Here is a 20,651-nt window from a genome sequence, read left to right on the forward strand (position 1 = left end):
CTGCTATTTCTGCTTTTACCTCTTCATTAACTCTAGCTGTGGTACAACCACCTTTGTGCCGTTGGTCAGCTTTGATCTCGTACTGGGGTTACCACCCTACCCTCCTGTCTCTTTCGTGTCCTGAAGACAGAGTAGTAGTCAGGAAAAATGCTAAATCTGGCTTTTGGCATCTGCCCCATCTGATACACCTTTGTTTTGACCCTATTGACATAGCTAGCCTGCAGGATGCCGTGTCTGCCTAGGAATACTATAGTCACCCAAACGTTTTGCCATATTTGTTATATTTTTACTTCCTGTATTTGTATTTGGTATGATTTGGGATGAGGTTGACAGAGTTAGGCTTTTTTTTTTTTTTCTGGTATCTGGTTAGAAGTGTTGCCAAATTGCTTGGATTGCAAATCCCAACTTTACTGTTTCCTAATTGCATGACCTTGGCCAAGTAAGTTAACTACTCTGGGTCTCAGTTTCCTCAGCTGTAAGTGTACTTATACTAATAGAAACTACTTTAGGGGCTCCTGGCTGGCTCAGTCGGTAAAGGGTGTGATGCTGGATCTCCGGGTTGAGTTTGAACCCCACGTTGGGTGTAGAGATTACTCAAAAATAAAATCTTAAAAAAAAGAAACTACTTTTTTTATAGGGATTGAAATGTTATAATCAAGTGAATTTATTTGTATATTGAATTATATGTGTGTGTGGGGGGTCTGTGTTTACACACATGTATGTATCAATTCATATGTACATATATGTTTGTCTATATATGTATGTGTGTATATATGTGTATGCACACATACACATATGTGTCTTAGAAAATTGGCACGATGTAAGTATGCTATAAACATCAACCATCATTATTGTTATTATTCTTCTCAATGAGACTGTAAAATGCTGCTCAGCCTGTCAAAAGATATTTAATGATTTTTACCCAGCACAGAGTCAGGGCTTGTTAAAAATTGGTACTTGATAACTAGTTGTCAAAAAGTTAATTCCGTGTGTAAAATCTGTACCATCATTGGACTGATATTTGTCTCTCAGTTGTGGAAATTGGTTTCGTTTCCTACTATATTTAGTTATGACTGGATTATTACAGACCCCTTTTCTGCAGTGTTTTTTTCTTGTGGTTTAAAGATTTAAAGTTCTTATGGAAACAAGATTTTCAGTTGACCAATGATTAGCTAATTTCTGATAATAGAAAAGGAAACTGATTGCCCCAAGGCTGCTGTTTTCATTTCCTCATGGGAAGAAGAAGCAGAGCAGAGAAGAAGGGCAGACACACAAAGCATTGATCCTCTGTCACCATGGGGAACTGGGTTGAAAATGAGGGACTCTCCATCTTTGTCATTGTAAGTACCCATGAGAGACAAATGAGAAGTTCTCGAACTTGTCTGGGTTCTCTCGGAAAATGAAATAGGGCAAAACTTTTTGTTTCTTTGTCTTGTTTCTCTGAGAAATTGTGTTGAAACTAATTTACTGTGTGAACATACTTCTAATCTGTAAGCCATAAGCCGGACTGAGTGCATTCTTCCAAACTTATTAATGGAAAGAATGTATCTGGGGGCTCACTTCACCTACTTTATTTCTTGAGTCTTTGGGAGTACTAAATTGGCCAGCATCTCACTGAGGGAGTAGAAGACATTTTATGTTAATGATCTCCGAGTCTAAGTTGTTTATTGGTATTTACTCAGAGGCAAATTTCTCTACTTTTTATGTGTTTATACCACTTAAAAATGGGTAATCGTAATTTTACACCATTTTCCAAATAATAGGTACAAGACTGGCTCATGTATGGAAAATTGGCCTTTATTCAGTAATTACACCAAAAATTATTGAAGGTCTCAACTTTCTTTTTTTAAAAAGTACTTTTTCTCTCTGATGTAAACTTGAGCTGTTTACGAGATTTATAAAAATTCAAGGGAAAGTAATTGAAATAAACTAGACTCATATACACAGTGGATATATGATATATATTATATATATAAATCAATATAATCCATCTCGAGAAACAATTTTTGTAGGTGAGGATATGGCTAATTTTCAAATAGGCATGTTAATCTCTTTAGTTTTTTAACATAACAAAGATGAACTATTATTTTAAGATGGCAGTCTCGGCAAAACAATCACGGGCAATTGGGAAGACAGAAATGTGATTTATAAATAGCCTTTCCACTTGATCTTAGCCAAAAGGCCGAGAAGCGATATATAAATAGCCTTTCCAAATAGCCAATGGAAGTATTATATAGATGTTAAAAAGAACACCTACGACTGGAATTTTTGAAAGAATTTTTCATGAAGTAAATACTGAGTCTTTGAGTTGTACACAGAGAGAGGAATTAGTGGCATAAATAAAGTAAAAACAAGAAATATCACGTCAAACAATTAGGCCAAACCAACGTTCTAATGCAATATAGAATTCTTCTGAGGACTCAGACCTGTTAACTTGATTTCTTACCACCATTTTAAGAACAGATTACTCCTACAGAAACCAAGTTCATGTTTATACTTTTAGTTCCTACCAGAGTTTTCCCCAGGAGATGGCCTCCTTCTAAATTACACACTCATACACCTGAAAATAAAGACACAGCTTGGAAAGCAAGAGTAAGAATGACAAGGTTAGGTAATGGAGAAATTGTTTTAGTACGTTCTTCTTAAAGAGAGATTGTTCTCAAGCACCTATGGACATTTAATAGCGTCAAAGCACAGGTAAGAAAAGATCACTATAGAGCTGAAGGTAGAGGACTGGGCAGTGTTACCATGTAGTCAGTTCTTGGGATGAAATGAGCAGTCAAAATGTAGAAGGGTCTCTTTTTTTTTCCTTTTTCATCCCCCCAAATGCCCTCCTTAATGCCTGTCACCCATTTAACCCATCCCCCCACCTACTGCCCCCTCCAGCAGCCCTTAGTTTATTCTCTGTATTTAAGAGTCTCTTATGGTTTGCCTCCCTCTCTGTTTTTATCTTATTTTTCTTTTCCTTCCCCTATGGTCATCTGTTGTGTTTCTCAGATTCCACATATGAGTGAAGTCATATGATATCTGTCTTTCTCTGACTGACTTATTTTATTTAGCATAATACCCTCTAGTTCCATCCTCTTAAAAAAAAATCCCATGCCCCTCACCCCCTCATTGATGCTTAATATCCCCTCTTTCAAAAGTTTGGCAAAACTTACCAAACAGAATTAAAGACTCCACATTTTACCTGATGCGACTCTCACTAGCTGGGGGTTGGGATACCGTGTGGGGGAGGGAGGCACCCGTGAGAGTAGAACACGACGTCTTACCGATGCGGGGGACAGCACAGTAACATCTTCCTTTCCCTTCTTTTTTTGAGAAGACTCACCTGCCATTATCTATCTGTCTAAAGCTAAGAAGAAAAGAGGAGGCAGAAGAACAGAGGGGAGATAGAAAGATAACAACCTGGTGTACTGGCCAGTAGTAAAACAATCATGGGTAACAAGACAAAGTGGAAAGGTCAATTACAAGGTGTAGAGGCACTGTTGTGGGCAAGAGCTGGCTTTCAGCTGGCTACACCCAGCTTTCTAACCACCTTTGTTGAAGGCTAGACTTGGGGAAGCCCTGACCCTGGTCTGACACTGATCTTATGTGAAATCTGCCCAGTGAAATGTGGAATCTTTATGCAACTATTTCTCTTTGTGCAGCTAATATGGCTGGGGATGAACGTCTTCCTCTTTGTCTGGTACTACAGATTCTATGCGTTGAGAAGGACATTCTTTTACACTCAAAAACTTCTGGGGGTAAGTATAAGTCCCATCTCATGCAATATTGACTGGCTCACGTTTCTAATCAAAGATTATGGTTCATATTCCTTTCAACACTTTAAATAAATGTTCTGACCAACTCGAACAGCACCATCAGCATTGCCCCCTCCATTGCAACCACCTGGGCAAGAAGCTTTAGGCCTTCCAGCGTGGGAGAAACAAAAAGTGTGTCAGAGAGTCCCAGTGGCATCCCTTCCCTCCCAAGGACTACTGTGCCACTGTTTAGTTTAAAGAAGAAATCTAATACCAACTCTGGCGTGGCAGGCAAGGTTGGAGAGATCAATCCAAGGGTGACATGGGTGGGACAAGTGAGTCTTCCCGTGTTCTTTAAATCATCTGATTCCTGACACTTTTGTGCATGGTGAGCCCTGGGCCTGGTAGCATGTTGTGAAATTGTCTTCAGGAAATAAGCCTCTCCCTACAGATGCAGCCTTTGAGGAACTTGCCCAAGGGTCGCTTTCACTGACTAGGCCAGCAGAGGAAGGCCCCCATCTTTCCTTGGATCCATTGCATTCTTGATTTCCTTGATCTGCCAGGGTTCTGCTTCATGACACATGAAGATAATTACGATCACAGCTGCCCCCACAGGAAATCATTTCTTATATCATGCTGAAACCATGAATTCATTACTTAATACTAATGATAATATGTATTATATATCACTTGTATAAATAATTATAATACATAATCATACTACGCTATTATAGCTATTGTTAACTTATTCACATTGATACTGAGGAGGAGGATTTCCCTTTTCTTCCCTCTCCAAAATAGGCAACTTATTTAGGCATCACAGAGAACAATTATAATGCCAAAGCATTACAACATACCAACCGAGGTTACTTCTGAAGTGAGTCTAAGTGCCAAGAAAATCTTTAGAAAGCCCCAGTTTCTATACTGAACCCTAATTAATGATACACATGCTTAAGTACTTAGGGGAAAGTGATGTCTGCTACTTACTTTGAAATGCATCAAAACTAAGCTGTGTTGATGGATAGACAGAGGGATGGGTAGATGGATGGATAGATACGTGATAGTGGAATCTGGGAGTTGGGTAAACAGGCATTCATTGTGAAATTACTTCAAATTCTCTTTATGTTTGAAAATGTTCACAGTAAAATGTTGGGGTGGGAGAGAAGGGCCAGATTAAAACAAAGGATCCCAGCAGGCCCTAAAGGTAAACTCTTAGCTCTGAAGGACCTTCCTCCTCAGATAACCTGATACCTTTCCCCACTCCCTATCCTGCATCTTCCAGATCGCACTGCCATTGGCCAGGGCCCCTGCAGCCTGCCTGAATTTCAACTGCATGCTGATTCTGCTGCCAGTCTGTCGAAATCTGCTCTCCTTCCTCAGGGGTTCCAGTGCGGTAAGAGCAAACATTTACAAAGTTGAATTTTGAAGTTTGAAGAAAAGCAAACTAATGGTTTGTGAGGATTCCAACCTCTGTACAATATGCATGAGCCAAGCCATGCCTGATTCTCCATTTTATTTGTATATTCATTGTTGATGGAGCTCCCTAGGACAGCCATTTAACTTGGAATAGACATAAAAACAACAACCCACCAACCTACACCTCAAGAAGAGCAATAAAACACTTGCGCACGTGTGCACACACATACACACACACACCAGACATCTGTAACATATTACGGGCTTTGTGACGCTGACATGGGATTTGGGAATTGATCTTACAGTGCCATATTTTTCAAAATTTTTAAGTCAGAGAAAATCTCTTTGTGGATAGTGTCCCAGGCAGATGGAATCAATGAGTGATGAGTATAATGAGGGTGACTAAGAGGTGTCAAGTCCATGGAATTGAGGAGTTCAGAGCTTTCTAAATGCTCAGGGATTTTTTTAACCCTCACTTTGACAAGTTTGCGAGCCCCTAAATGTACTATGCTAGAAGAAATAAAATATTATGTAAGAATAAACTGTGTAACCTATACAATGTTATGTGAATTTATTATTATTATTATACAAAGATTAGAAACAAGGCACTTATAATCTACTTAGATCTGTGTACCCAAATAAATATGATACAAAGCAAAATATGATGGGTTCCACAAAACATTAGACGTAAGGGGCTATATTTATTTGGTAAAGATGGCAACAAATACGGGCATATAGGGGTAAAATAAGCACTAGGAGATGTAAATGAGAGAGAAAGACATCCTGCATGGAGAAAATGGAATGGGCCAAAGCACAGAAAATAGTGAGGAAATTATATTCTTGAAAGCCCCATATAAGCATGACATGTGGCTTCTCTTTGGATTTGTTGGCTATTCCTGGCCACACCAAACAGTGTAGCTAGGAAAAGTTAGGGATTGACGTCTTGGTGGGACCCATTCTACTGGATGATTAGTAACTAATAGCCTCTGTTTTTCTTCTTAATAAAATGTCTATGTTTTATATTAACTAGCTTTAAAATATCTCTTAGGTAGAGATAATTTATAGAAGAGACCAGGGAGCAATCCACTTTGATGGGGATGTAGGGATTGTAAAGGGCAGGTGTCTGAGGTAAGGCAGCAGAGGAGAGCTGGAGCTTTGCTGGTAAACTAGGACGTTAAATGTATAGCTGAGAAGTTAATACTTAATTTGGCAATCACAGAATATTTGGGGGAAGGAAAGTGATCTAAACTGTTGATAACAAGTAGAATTTGCCTTGAATTCTGCCTTGTTTTTCCTAGTCTTACTAAATTTGCTGGTTGATTTATAAATATAAGATGAGCAGGACACAGCTAACAGTAGACATTGATTACAAGGGTTTCTTTGTTTTTTATTTTTTTAATGTTTATTTATTTTGAGAGAGAGAGGGAGAGAGAGAGACAGAGCACAAGCGGGAGAGGGGCACAGAGAGAGGGAGACACAGAATCAGAAGCGGGCTCCAGGCTCCAAGCTGTCAGCACAGAGCCCAACATGGGGCTCAAACTCACAAACCGTGTGAGTCAGACACTCAACCAGCTGAGCCACCCAGGCGCCCCTGATTACAAGGATTTCTAAATAATATTCTCAATCACAAAGATCAAATTCCATTTGATTTCAAGTTCTATCAATGAGCCACCTAAAAACTACAGTGCTTGGTGTATTGTAGGTACCCAGTGAACATTTGCTAAATGAAACTCATGCACTGTAACTTTTTGTTTTTAGGAAGGCACGATTCATTTTTGTAGCCTTCCTCTTAGCCCCGTTTGAATACTCTCTATTTACAGGAAGTAAATCCTGAGCAACAGGCAAAGTTTTCACCAGGAAGGCCCATTAAGAAATCCTTGTTACCTCACAGGCCCAAATTGCACTGCCATTGAACAGCCATGACCCATGAAAAGCACATGTCATAATGGCTGCGTTTAGGCTTCTTGTGGTCCAGGAGGGAAGATCTTCATGAGGGTCTTCTAAAAGTATATATAAAAGTATATAGCAGCACTCTCAACAATAGCCAAATTATGGAAAGAGCCTAAATGTCCATCAACTGATGAATGGATAAAGAAATTGTGGTTTATATACACAATGGAGTACTACGTGGCAATGAGAAAGAATGAAATCTGGCCTTTTGTAGCAACGTGGGTGGAACTGGAGAGTGTGATGCTAAGTGAAATAAGCCATGCAGAGAAAGACAGATACCATATGTTTTCACTCTTATGTGGATCCTGAGAAACTTAACAGAAACCCATGGGGGAGGGGAAGGAAAAAAAAAAAAGAGGTTAGAGTGGGAGAGAGCCAAAGCATAAGAGACTCTTAAAAACTGAGAACAAACTGAGGGTTGATGGGGGGTGGGAGGGAAGGGAGGGTGGGTGATGGGTATTGAGGAGGGCACCTTTTGGGATGAGCACTGGGTGTTGTATGGAAACCAATTTGACAATAAATTTCATATATTGAAAAAAAAAGAAAAGAACTAGAGTAATATTTAATATACTAATAATATTTAATATATTTGTTAATTATTTAATAAATAAATTTATTTATAAAAATAAATAAAATTTCATGGTTATAATAATTGTTTATTAATATATTAACATGTTAATAATATTTAATATATATTAAATAATAGAGTAATATATACTCTAAAAGTATATATTAATTGACCAAACCTGTCAACTGCTGAGTTGTCAGTCAACAAATATTTGTTAAGTGCCAGCTATATTCTAAGCACTGGGGACACATGGTGAGTAAAGAGTAGGATATGAATGGGCCATGAGCTCAAGGAGCTTAGAGTTTTATGAAAGAGAATAAACACGTGATTTCAAAGTTAGAAACAGTGATGTTCTTATTTATTACATATGCTACTGCCACCATCCTACTGGACATTAGTGTCAGCTCCTTTGCCTGAGTTCTGTAGATTCAAGGCTGGCTTTTGTACTTTCTCCCAAATTTCACATAAACGTCTAATTTAGGTGAGTTGAGTTCATGGCATGTGTGGTAGGACCAGGTGTACACAAAATAGAACTTTTATGTTTCTGTAGCGGTCACGTTAGAGAAAGTCATGTTATACCCCATTAAACATGCACTTCTTTGTAGTTCCATTTCTCACTTAAATTTTTTTTCTCTCTTAAAGTTTGAATGGAGCATAGAAATCTGCTGAGATGACTCACTGATCTCCCTTACACTTGAACGTTAGCTTAGTGAGATCGGGCAAGGCTCTAGGTGACAGTAACAGAAGAGAAACTTCCCTTTAGAAGTCAATGGCAAAAGGCCAAGAGGTAGTTCGGTGAGGAAGCCACGGGACATGACGGCAGCTTGGGTAATTAGGAGGCGGCTGGTGATAATTCAGAAGTGACTCAAAAGAATAAGAATGGTATCTTTGTAAGGAGGAGGGACAAAAAAGCCCTGGGCAGTCACAGGCAGCAAAGCCCTTCCTTCTCACCCCACCAACCAGCCGCCTTGCTCCCTTTTCACAAACGGCAAGAAATTGTATCTGGAAGCCCCATATAAGCATGTCTTGTGGTTTTTCCTTGGGATTTTTTTTTTTTTTTTTTTTTTTTTTTTTTTTTTTTTTTTTTTTGCCATCCTGAGATACCATAGAGGGTAACTTGGGAAAATTAGGGATTGGTGCCTTGGTGAGACCCATTCCTGTCCTGGCCCATTAGTGACTAATGGCCTCTGTTTTTCCTTTCATGAGATGTACATGTTTCATATTAATTAGCTTTTTAAATTAAAAAAAGAATTTATAAGTTTATTTATTTTGAGAGAGTCAGAGACAGCATGAATGGGGGAAGGACAGAGAGAGAGGGAGAGAGACAGAGAATCCCAAGCAGGCTCTGCAATGTCAGCGCAGAGCCTGATGCAGGGCTCAGTCCCGTGAACCGTGAGATCCTGACCTGAGCCAAAATCAAGAGTCTTTCACGTAACCTGTCGAGCCACCCAGGCACCCCTTTATTAATTAGCTTTAAAAAAAAAAAAAACACTACCTATTAAGATCAGACTATTACCAAATGGACCTTTTTATCTCCCAAGCACATTTCTCCATTGTTCTGGCATTCAATTTCATTTTCTGTAACAGTCAGATGCTCAAGCTGATAGGGGGCATGAGAATCTATGGTTGCAGATTTCCCATGATCTATATTGATGATGATAAAGGTAGAACTCTGTAGAGACACTGTAGAGGCCACTTCAAAACTACTTTCCTTTTCTTCCACTTCAGCATGCAGGAGCCAGTGTATTTTCTCCCAAAAGTTTCAAAATAATTTGTCAGGAAGAAGAAAAGCAAGCAGCATGGCAAGTATAGACATGTGGGTAAATACCTCTCTATAGGTTTATAATAATCATCTTAGGTTCTAGACTAGTGAAAATGTAATTCATTTAACCAAATAATTACCAAGGGATTTTTTTTTACAGTATATGATATATTACTCTGTATATAGGAAGATTACTCCACAGCTGGGGAGCCAAGCCCTACTCACTGAAAAGTTAAATCATGATACAAGAAAACCCTCAAATATTTATAAAGCACTTCTCAGTGAATCTATGAAACAGATCTATGGGGAAAGAACTACGATAAATATATAGGCAAGGAAGTTAGAAACTGAGCGTATTATTCAATGTCACATAGCTAGGTGTTAGAGCAGAGATCCAACATGGGTATATTGGATGGCAAAACTTGCTCTCTGAAATGTAATTCAGTACTGGTTTCTGATCCCGCTAATTGCCATTCTCTCTGTCTTAGGACTCCAATTTGTCTGCCATCACCCCAGTAAGGGCTATAGTAATTATCTCTTACTATGTGACAAATGTCCACAAATTCAGTGGCTTCACACAACCCCCATTTATTAGCTCACAGTTTTGTAGATGAGAAGTTCAGCACCCTGCAGGTCTGCAGGTGGTTGGGTACTCCACTCAGCATATCACAAGGCAGAAGCCAAGGTGCCTACTGGGTTGACTTCTCAAATGGAAACTCTGGGTTGAAATCTTCCCAGCTCATTCTTGTTGGCAAAATGCAGTTCCTTGCAGTTGTGGGACTGAGGTTCCTGTTTCCTTGCTGACAGTCATTCAGGGGCTGGTCACAGATCCTAAATGTCCCTGTATCCCTTGCCATGTGGCCCCCCCTCCATGTTCAAGCTGGCAACATTGCACCAAATACTTCTTGTGCCTTGAATCTCTGAATTCTTCAGTCTCTGTGTTCTAGACCCAGATTTAAAGGGTCATGAGATTGGTTCAGGCCCATCCAGATAATCTTTCTCATAAGGTCAACTTGGGACTTTAATTACCTCTGCAAAGTTCCTTTTGCCATATAATGTAACAAACTCATAGGAGTGACGTCCTATCATATTCACAGGTCAGGTCCCACTCGCACTCAAATGGAGGAGATTATATAATATCATTGGGGATCATCTTTGAATTCTGCCTACCTCGAGGACTTTAAGATACTATGGAGGAACCTAGTGATTGGGAAACAGGAAAAATATATTTCCTTAAAATTGTAAAGAGGGGCGCCTGAGTGACTCAGTCAGTTAGGTGTCTGGCTTTGGCTCAGGCTATGATCTTGTGGTTTGTGACTTTGGGCCCCACGTCGGGCTCTGTGCTGTCAGCCCAAAGCCCACTTCAGATCCTCTGTCTCCCTCTCTCTGCCCCTCCCCTCTTCTCTCTCTCAAAAACATAAACATTAAAAAAAAGAGAGAGGACACCTTCCTTACCTCGCCTTGACCCAGTAGGGTCACTGTAAATAGGCATCAAAAAATTCTTTAAAAAATTTTAAGGGGCACCTGGGTAGGTCAGTCTGTTGAGCATCCAACTTCGGCTCAGGTCATGATCTCACAGCTCATGAGTTCGAGCCCCGCGTCGGGCTCTGTGCTGACTGCTCGGAGCCTGGAGCCTGCTTCTGATTCTGTGTCTCCCTCTCTCTCTGCCCCTCCCCCACTTGCGCTCTGTCTCAAAAATAAATCAACATTAAAAAAAGATTTTAAAAAATTACATTAAAAATTTTTAACAATTTTTCACTAACAGAAATGTAAACTAAGTGATCTCCAACAGGAAACCCTTATTATGAGAGCCCGAGTTACTGCCCAGCTCCACCAATGGACTCTTAGTCGTAGCTGATGCTGTTGTGTCAAGCAACAGTTAGTGTTCCACTAATATTCCCTCCCCACTTCTGGTTCTGCAGCTCATGGGGCAGCTGCCTTCTGGAAGCCCCAGTCATTCTCTGCCTCGGAATTTTCTTTTAGCCTCTCCTGGGGCAAGCCTGAAATGCCAGGGAGTTGATGCCTTGGGACTAGCCCTCAGCCAGTGACAGATAGGAGTTGTTGGATGAATACCTAAACTTTGTAATCCCTCAGGTAAAAATGAAAAAAAAAATCCTCTGGGGCATTTTCTACACAGTCTCTCAGAGTCCTCGGATCAGCAAGACTATGATGACATGATATATGTTTTGATATGATATGATATGATATGATATGATATGATATATGATAGTGGTAGCTGATCTGATTAATATACCTTTCACTGGTTTCCTTTTCTTCCTAGTCTCACTTCCCCTGACATTGTTTTCTGCGATCACCTTGCAGCTGAGTACTTACACTTAAAATTCTCGTCTTGGGTTTTTAGACACATAGAAAAATAGTGGCGATATCTTTGCAATTGGTTTAGTGGAAAAGGGTATGAATGTTGAAGAAAATAGACTTGGATCCCAGACAGTGTGAGACTTAGCTTTAGGTTTTTTATCTGTAAAATGAGGATAATGATCCTTATCTTGTTGCCACTGAATGAGGTAATGATTTTGCGTAAACTGTCTGGCTCACAGAAAACATTCGATGAAACCGAATTCTTTGTTCCTTTCTCTGGAATCCTCAGTATCTTCCTCACTGCAATCCCAAGAACCTGTTGTCATGTTCCCATGCTCTCTGTAGATGTAGCTAACTGAGAGATAGTGGAATAAGCACAATTTTCCACACAACCACATTCTTTTCCTATAAAATCAGAAAATTTTATTGAAAAAATAAGCAAACCAAAAATTAAACATCTTTAGAATAAATTGAATGTGTTTAGAACCAGATTCTTATAATACCTAAGATTGTCTTTGGCACTCGGCTCTTCTCAAAAGGTTCTTTGTATCTCTGTGGCAGTATGTTTAGACTTGAGAACAAAACAGCCAGAGCGAGCATTTGACCGGTTTCTAGGAGGACAAAGCTTTGACTCAACCATAAAGCAGGGTGTTTCTTTTTCTACTTTGGGCATTGACCTGAATCAAGATTCACACCCACATCTTCTAACATGCATCAGTAGGACAGTTACGCCAGAGTACTGACCAAAATACTATTTTTAATGTCAGACTAATCATGCAAGGTATGAAATATCAGAATACTGATACTTCTGGCATCCGATACTCTGGATTTAAATCCCAGCTCTGCCACTTATTAACTATGTGACCTAAGGCAAGGTGACCTCTCTACGCCTTTTTTCCTAATCTGGTATATAGTGATAAAAATGGTACCTCCCTGATAGGATTGATGTAAGAATGAAAAGTGTCAAAATGCATATAAAACACTTAAACCAGCTCCTTGCACAAGCTCTTTACAAATATTAGCTATTGTTATTTTTGCTATTATTATTTGTTTAATGATGTCTCCTTGTGATGTTTATCAACAGAGGCAGGTGGAAAATTTTTTCTCCTCCCATAGTGTATGTCTTAGAAGGATGTTCTCAAACTATTCACTTGTTCTAGAACTGTTCACTTGTCTGTGTCCCCATTAGACTTTCAGGGTCTTGTGAAATGCATACACCTTTTCTCTTGGAGGGAATCCTATTAGCTTGCCAGTATTCTGGGATAGCTGACACTTGAATCTCTCAACTGACTAACACTTAAGTTACTGGTTAACATCTTCTTGAGGATGAACCTTTGCTAACTGCCCAGGGTGGGACCGTGAGAGCTCACATACATTCTGGGGCAGGGGAAAGTGATGGAGAAGACAGAGAAGAGCTCTCCCCCTTCAGGTCCAGGTGAAATAGGCAGAAACGGATTGTAGGGACCTAAGGCTTGCTGGTCAACAAACCTTAGGCTTCTTGGGCTGAGCTGGTTGTGCCTGTGTGTGGTTACTGCAGGGACCTATCAGGTATGCCACTTACCAGCTATTTGACCTTGGGAAGATGACTACACATATCTGAGCCTCAGTTTTTTCATCTGTCAAATGCGTCGAATGACATCGTTTTTAGGGTGGTTGTGAGAATGAAATGAGATGATATGTATCTACTGCCTGGCGCTTGGAAAGCCTTCTTGTTACCAATTACTATTTTGTTCTTTTCCCCTTAATCCAAAGTGCTGCTCAACAAGAATTCGACGACAACTGGACAGGAATCTCACCTTTCATAAAATGGTGGCATGGATGATTGCACTTCACACTGGTAAGCTTATTACCAGAAACTTGGAACCAGAGAGTTCCCTCTATTCCTAGATACCTTTTTTAAGTTTGGTTTTTATTTATTTCTAATTTTTTTAATGTTTATTTTTGAGAGAGAGAGAGAGAGAGAGTCAGAGTGTGAGCAGGGGAGGGGCAGAAAGAGAGGGAGACACAGAATCCGAAGCAGGCTCCACGCTGTGTGCTGACAGCACAGAGCCCGACATGAGGCTCAAACTCATGAGCCTTGAGATCATGGCCAGAGCAGAAGTTGGATGTTTAACCAACTGAGCTACTCAGGCGCCCCTAGATACCTTTTTTAAAATAAGAGATCAGCCTTTTTAGGTAGATCAAGTGGTGATTGGATATGTTGTATTTTTTAAGTTTTAAAATTGAAGTATACATACAATATTATAATACATACAACATATACATATACAATACATATAATACATACAATATTATATTGGTTTCATGTGTATGACATAGTGATTCGACAATCACATACACTATAAAATGCTCACCATGATCAGTGTAGTTACCAATAACACAACGTTATTACAGTATTATTGACTATATTCCCTATGCTGTACCTTATATCCCTGTGAGTTATTTGTTTTATAACTAGAAGTTTATATCTCTTAATCTCCTTTACCTATTTTGCCCATCCTTTCACCCCCAACCCCTCTGGCAACCACCAGTTTGTTCTCTGTATTTATGAGTCTGCTTCTGTTTTATTTGTTTGTTTGTTTTGGTTTTTAGATTCTATGTATAAATGAAATCATATGGTATTTATCTTTCTCTGTCTGATTTATTTCACTTAGTATAATATCCTCTCTAGGTCCATCCATGTTGTTGCAAATGTCAAGATCTCATTCTTTTTTTATCGCTGAGTAATATTCCATATATATATATATATATATATATATATATATACATGTATGTATATATATGTGTATATGTATGCACATACATGTACGTGTGTGTGTGTGTGTGTGTGTGTGTGTATATATATATATATATATATATATATATATAATAGCGTCTTCTTTTATCCATACCAGATGGTTGAATTTGATTTTTAACTCTGCTATCGGACACTTAGGTTGCTTCCATAGCTCAGCATTGTAAATAATGCTGCTCTAAACATAAGAGTGCATATATCTTTTCAAATTAGTGTTTTCATTTTCTTTGGGTAGAATCCCTGGGTCAGATGGTACTTCCTTTTTGTTTTGTTTTTTTGTTTGTTTGTTTTTTTGAGGAGCCTCCATGGGGTTTTCCATAGTGGCTGCACCAATTTACATTCCTGCCAAGATGTGCTGTACTTTTTGAATGAATTCTGTTAAAAAATATTCATCACTCTTTCTTTCATCCCTCTATTAGGATTTATTCAATTCCTAAAACTTTTTTTATCTTAGGCTCTTCTGACAAAATCCCAGCGTCTTCACCCTTTTCCACTCTTTTTAATAGAAAAAAAATTTGTTAGTTCACAAACGAGAGCTTTTATTTATCCATTACAAAAATACTAGGTTAAACATTTAGATTTATGGATTTCTTGCAGTAATGCTGCAGGGGCCACAACCCGTAAGTTGAGAAGATATCTTATCTTAATGGTAAGGTAGCCCTTATCAGCTAAGCATCTTCTTTATTATTATTGTTATTATTATATATAATAGGTATACATATGTATATATGTATGCTATATTATGTGTTGTTATTATTATCATTATTAAAGTGGTGGTGTTGGCACAAGGGATGCATCTGGAACCCTTACAAAATCTCCACTAATTCACTTAATAAATAAGGGCTGTGCCAGGCGATAGTCATGCACACAGGCATGGTGATAAACAAAGGAGACTTTTATTCTGCCCTTAAAGAGTCTGTCCCTAATTTGAGTAAAATAGGCTTAGATTGCTGGTGTTTAACTGGGCGTCTCTTCTCCTATTAGTAGATCATGAAGGCTTTCTGTGGCAAACAAAATGGCTCAAAAGCAAAATGCATGATAAAATCTTATTAGAATGTAACATAGTGTAATGGTTAAGGGCATAGATTTGAGTGCCAGATTGCTTGGATTTGATTCTTAACTCTGCTACTTCCTAGCTTGGTGATCTTGGGCAAGATATTTAAGTATTCTATGCCCCAGTTTCCTCATCTGTAAGATGAGGTGATGATAATCGTCCCTACATCATTGGATCAATATAAGGATAAAGTAATTAAAGGCATGTATAACAGTTCTTGGTACCTAGTAAGTTGTATGTTAGTGCTTGTTAAGTAAGGAATGCAATTTTTAAGAAGATATTCACTGTTATGGCCATTGGTTTATATCAGATCAATAAAATTTGTTATCTTTCTGGAGTAATGTCAGAGTCAGGTGAATGGGTCCACTAAAGGCATATATTACATGAGAGTCTTCCTGTTTGAACATAAATATATCAGGGGGAGAGAGGCAAAGAGAGCACATCCAAATATCCTCAGAGACCAAGGTTACTTTGTAGAATCTCAGAACTTGATCGGATCTTTAGGATGGTGTCGTTTTGCACCTTCATTTCACAAATGAGGAAACCAAGACCAGAGATGTCAAGTGATTTGTGTATGATCACACAACTAGAGAGTAGCTTACTGACTCGAATTGTCTTGCCCCTGTGGCCTGGAGACCCAGTTCTTATTTGTGAGTGTCTTGGGCCATCCCTGGGTCTCCTTATAACTTATCATAGAGTCAGGGGCTATAGGCAGAAACCCAGCTCATAATAAAATTGTACATACCCTTCACCCTGTTTGTTTCTCTTCTCTGTCCTCTTCAGCGATTCATACTATTGCACATCTGTTTAATGTGGAGTGGTGTGTGGATGCCCGATCCAACAATTCTGATCCTTATTCAATAGCACTCTCTGACCTTGGAGATAAACCTAATGAAACTTACCTCAATTTTGCTCGACAGAGATTCAAGGTAAGTCTCCTATTTCCTGATTCAGATGTTCCCTAGACCATTAAAACTGAGGACTAGATTTCAGTGAGTGAAGAACCGCACTTGGCCAGAACAACAACAGTGACAAAAGTTGACTATCAGGGGGACAGTTCTGTAGTTTCTAAGAATGTGGGTACAGAGGAAATGTCTCCCACACTCCCGACCCCACGTGTGGAGGATCTCTAGAAGTTTTCCAGCTCCTTAAGCTCACCTGTGGAACCCGGAGTAACTCAGGCTCACCCATGACAATGCCCACCATCAAAGAAAGACAGGAACACACATCCAGTCAAACAAAGTTGGGCTTATTACTTACTGCGGCAAAAGAGGCCTTGCACCATGAGAAAGTCTGGGACATTCCGGGAAGGTGTTAATAGAGGCTTGTTAATAGAGGACATGGACTTGTGTAAGGTGGTTCTGGAGGGGTTTAAGAAAGCAAAGATCTGCTCTGGATCAGGTATGTTCAAGAATTGGGGGTCTTTCTAGGATTGGGTATCTTAGGAATGTTTCTCCAGGAGGCAGAAGGAATAGAATGGGGCTAAATCTGTAATTGGTAAAGAAGCAGCAGTCACTTGTGTTGTCTCGGCTGAGACATAATTCTGGAGTGGTTTTATTTTTGTCCCACTCACCACAGTCACAGAATGACCTCGTCTGATGCGGGTGTTCTATGCACTTGGTTATGTGAAACAGGGAACACTCCGGCCTCGGTGTTAGTATGAGGCTGGCCACTGACTGACAGCTGTCAGAGATGCTTTTCTTCTCTCTTGCCTACAACATCTGAGGGGTGGCCTATGTCTGCTAACCACCATTCCGTGAGAAGTCAGGTGCACTGGGAGTACTCAGCAGTCTTCCAGAGGCAGCCCTTTGGGGCATCCACGGCAAGCCCTGCTTCCCTTCCAACAGTGGCTAAAGCTCCAAGTAAGTCATCCTCATGTGCTCAATGGCTTGGGAGGATGGCCGAGTCAAATTACTATACACCCAATTGCAAACGTGTTTCCTTGTGTTTAGCAGAGTATAAGAAAAGCCCCTTAATTTTGCAGAAATAATTCTCCTCGGGCTACCGTGAAGAAAATACTTGCATCAAAGAAAACAGAAATTCTTTTTCTGTAATGTCTGGGATAATTTTCCTTTTGTGTTGTCCGTTGTTTGCACAGTGATGTGTAAGGAAGGCAATGTGACCATACTAGGTGGGCTGACACTGTCATGCTCTGCCTGGATGTCTCTGGACCACTTTTACTCTGTGCTCCCACACCTTTCTGTGTGTTTTCACTTTTGATTTCTGAGACCTGCGTTTCTTCCTCAGAGGACCACTCTGGGGCTATTGGAGTCCCTTTGTCCACAAACTCAGAGAACTGAAAGGGCCTGATGGCTACCTCTCTGAGGGCAGCCCTAGCCAAAAACTGATGGGGGCAGACCATGAAAGCCCATCCTCCTTGTCTTGAGTCAGGATGAACTCTGACATGTGACTGAGTGTCCACAGTTCCTCGGCAGCATCAGGTGGGAGCTACCCTCTATATAAAAAAAAAACAAAACAGCCTGCGATCACCCTCCTTCTTTGACTTGTTCCTCTTTTGTGATCTATCACCCATCTTCTGACCAGTCTCTTCCTGGAGCACATGCACCCTCATCTCAAGGTCTACCTGCTTCAGGGGACCCCAGCCTAAGACGTCAGGCATGTCCAGAATACATTTGCAAAACAAAGTACTGTGGTCCTTTCCAAACCAAAGGGAGAAAGCGCTTCAGACCCTTTTAGGGCATCTTCTACTTGGCTGATTTCCTTTATTCGATCCTCCCTTACAACTATTTCAGTGTATCAGTTAGTACTTCCCATGATACCTCAGCCACGTAAATGTTTTCAAATTGAGAAATATCTATTCCAAGTCTGTATCTCTCTCTAGAGAGGAAATACCTATGGCCCTATACACTGGAAAGTTTATAAATAGGTAGTCCTGCATTTGAGAGCCTACCAGTAATGTGTGTGTGTGTGTGTGTGTGTGTGTGTGTGTGTTCATGTGTGCGTGTGTGCATGTGTGTGTGTGTGTGTGTGTGTGTGTGTATTTTACAGAATCCTGAAGGAGGCCTATATGTGGCTGTGACTCGGTTGGCAGGCATCACTGGTATTGTCATCACACTGTGCCTCATATTAATTATCACCTCCTCCACCAAAACCATCCGGAGATCTTACTTTGAACTGTTTTGGTACACACACCATCTCTTTGTGATCTTCTTCATCGGGCTCGCCATCCACGGAGCTGAGTGAGTATTTAATTTCCACCGTCGAGTACTTTAAGTCCTTCAGTTTCCAGGTGTGATGCTGTTAGAGGCACAGTGGCCTCCTTGTCTACGTGTGGGCAGCCTGTCTGCTGATAGAATATGAGGGGACAACAGGGGTCAGTTTGAGAGAGACCACTCCGCAACATTTTAGTTTCTTCCGCCTGATTCATACCTATTATTTCTTTAGTTATTTAATAATAGCTATTATTAATGCAGTTATTTCTAGCAAGCTTGAAAAATGCACCAAAGTTTGAGTGTCTTTGCAAGTGTATAAGACATGTTAAGGGTGCTGGAGGGGTCTTGGATGTCTGCAGTGATGTTTCTTATGGTTTAATCGCTAGGAAATTAGTCCAACTCCCAAACTTGAGGGGCTAATGATTAAGCAGGTGAAAGCGTTTGCTGTAGTTCAATGAGTTTTGATTCAAGCTGGACATTTATTGATTGCCTACCATGTTTGAGGGCTGATCTCAGGTACTGTGGGGGAATACTAGAAGGAAAAATACATGGTTATTGCCTTCCAGCCTTCTAATATGATAAAGGTAAGAGCTCTCTTCTATTGAGCACTTGTTATAGACATGAAATGTTTCTTTTAGGTAGAGATGCTCTCACATCCCCATTTCCTGGGGGAGATTGTAGACAAGGAAACAGATTAACAGAGGTAAAATATGTAGCCCAAGTCACCCTGTTTGTAGAGCACCCTGTCAGCTGCTCTAAGGCAGGCTGTGACAAATACTCTCATAGAGACTCAGTGCCTGCATGTGTGGTTGGGACAGTTCCCTTATTGGGAATCCTATTTAATATCAGGTTTCCTTTTTATGCTATTTCACACCAGCTGGTTCTCACACCTGCACACAAAAGTAGGCATGGGGAAGTTCCCTGGTGGGTCTGAGGCTCTATAGCTAAGCATGAAGGGAGTAGATACTCAAGGCTCAATGACTCTGCTGAGAGCCAAGTTGGCCTAGAGGTGATTAAGACCTGAGTGTGAAAAGGGGAAGAGCAGGAAGGAGCAGCACTGAGCAACTACTTGTGTGCATTCTTAATCCACTTGCTGACTCCGACCCCTGATCAGCTCTTAAGCACCAGGAAATCTGTGTAGACAAAGAATCTCTTGACTTTCCTGAAGCAACTGAAAATCTTTAAATGGGATATGGTCATAATCCAGCTGTTTCAGAGAATCCTAGAGAAAACAAAATGAATCTCTCCCCATCTCTAGTTTAGTAATTCCGGCACTTTATGCTTGTACAGTTTCTCAACTATACATTTTCCTTTGGAGCAGGCAGAGGAGACGGATTTACCTCACTCTCCATCTGAACAGAATCTGCTACGTACATTGGTTGGCTGATCGCTCACAGTCTCCTGGCCAGGCAGAAGCTGAGCTAGGATTAATATCCAGGTTTTCTGACTTCTGGTCCTGGCAGTGAGAAGACGGGAGAATCCCCTCCCCCCTTTTTTTTCCTCTCACTTACTCCACATGTGAACTTGGGCATTAGAAACTTTGATAGTTATCATTTGTTAGACTCTTACTTTGTGCCCGGCATTTTTTATGCATCATGCCGATTGATTACTAAAATAAACCTTTAATTAGGTATTATTATTACCTATTTTACAGCTAAAGAAACTGAGGCTTGGAGGAAGTTCAATAACTTCCCAAGGCCACCAAACTAGCAAGCGGTAGACGTGGGATTTGAAACCAACGCTGTCTGACCTAGGCCCAGAAGTGTTTTCTCCAAATCATTCTGCTTCTAGTTGCTAGTTTCTCTAAGCTTCGGTGTTCTCATATGTAAAATGGGGGTGCTAATACTTACCATTCAATCTTGTTATGAGGGT

General features: G+C 40.2%; 1 protein-coding gene across 1 annotated transcript in view; it reads left to right on the top strand.

The window, feature by feature from the left end:
• Positions 1–1,206: 1,206 nt before the first annotated feature.
• LOC125931598 (cytochrome b-245 heavy chain) overlaps positions 1,207–20,651 on the top strand; it is a 33,269-nt gene continuing 13,824 nt past the window's right edge. Inside the window, exons 1-6 of the mRNA XM_049643666.1 lie at positions 1,207–1,340; positions 3,651–3,746; positions 5,026–5,136; positions 13,511–13,595; positions 16,390–16,535; positions 18,616–18,806. Coding sequence (XP_049499623.1) covers positions 1,296–1,340; positions 3,651–3,746; positions 5,026–5,136; positions 13,511–13,595; positions 16,390–16,535; positions 18,616–18,806 — 674 coding nt within the window. The 5' untranslated portion in view covers positions 1,207–1,295. The remainder of the gene's footprint in view (positions 1,341–3,650; positions 3,747–5,025; positions 5,137–13,510; positions 13,596–16,389; positions 16,536–18,615; positions 18,807–20,651) is intronic.

This window comes from Panthera uncia, chromosome X (genome assembly GCF_023721935.1).
Source record: "Panthera uncia isolate 11264 chromosome X, Puncia_PCG_1.0, whole genome shotgun sequence".
NCBI lineage: Eukaryota > Metazoa > Chordata > Mammalia > Carnivora > Felidae > Panthera > Panthera uncia.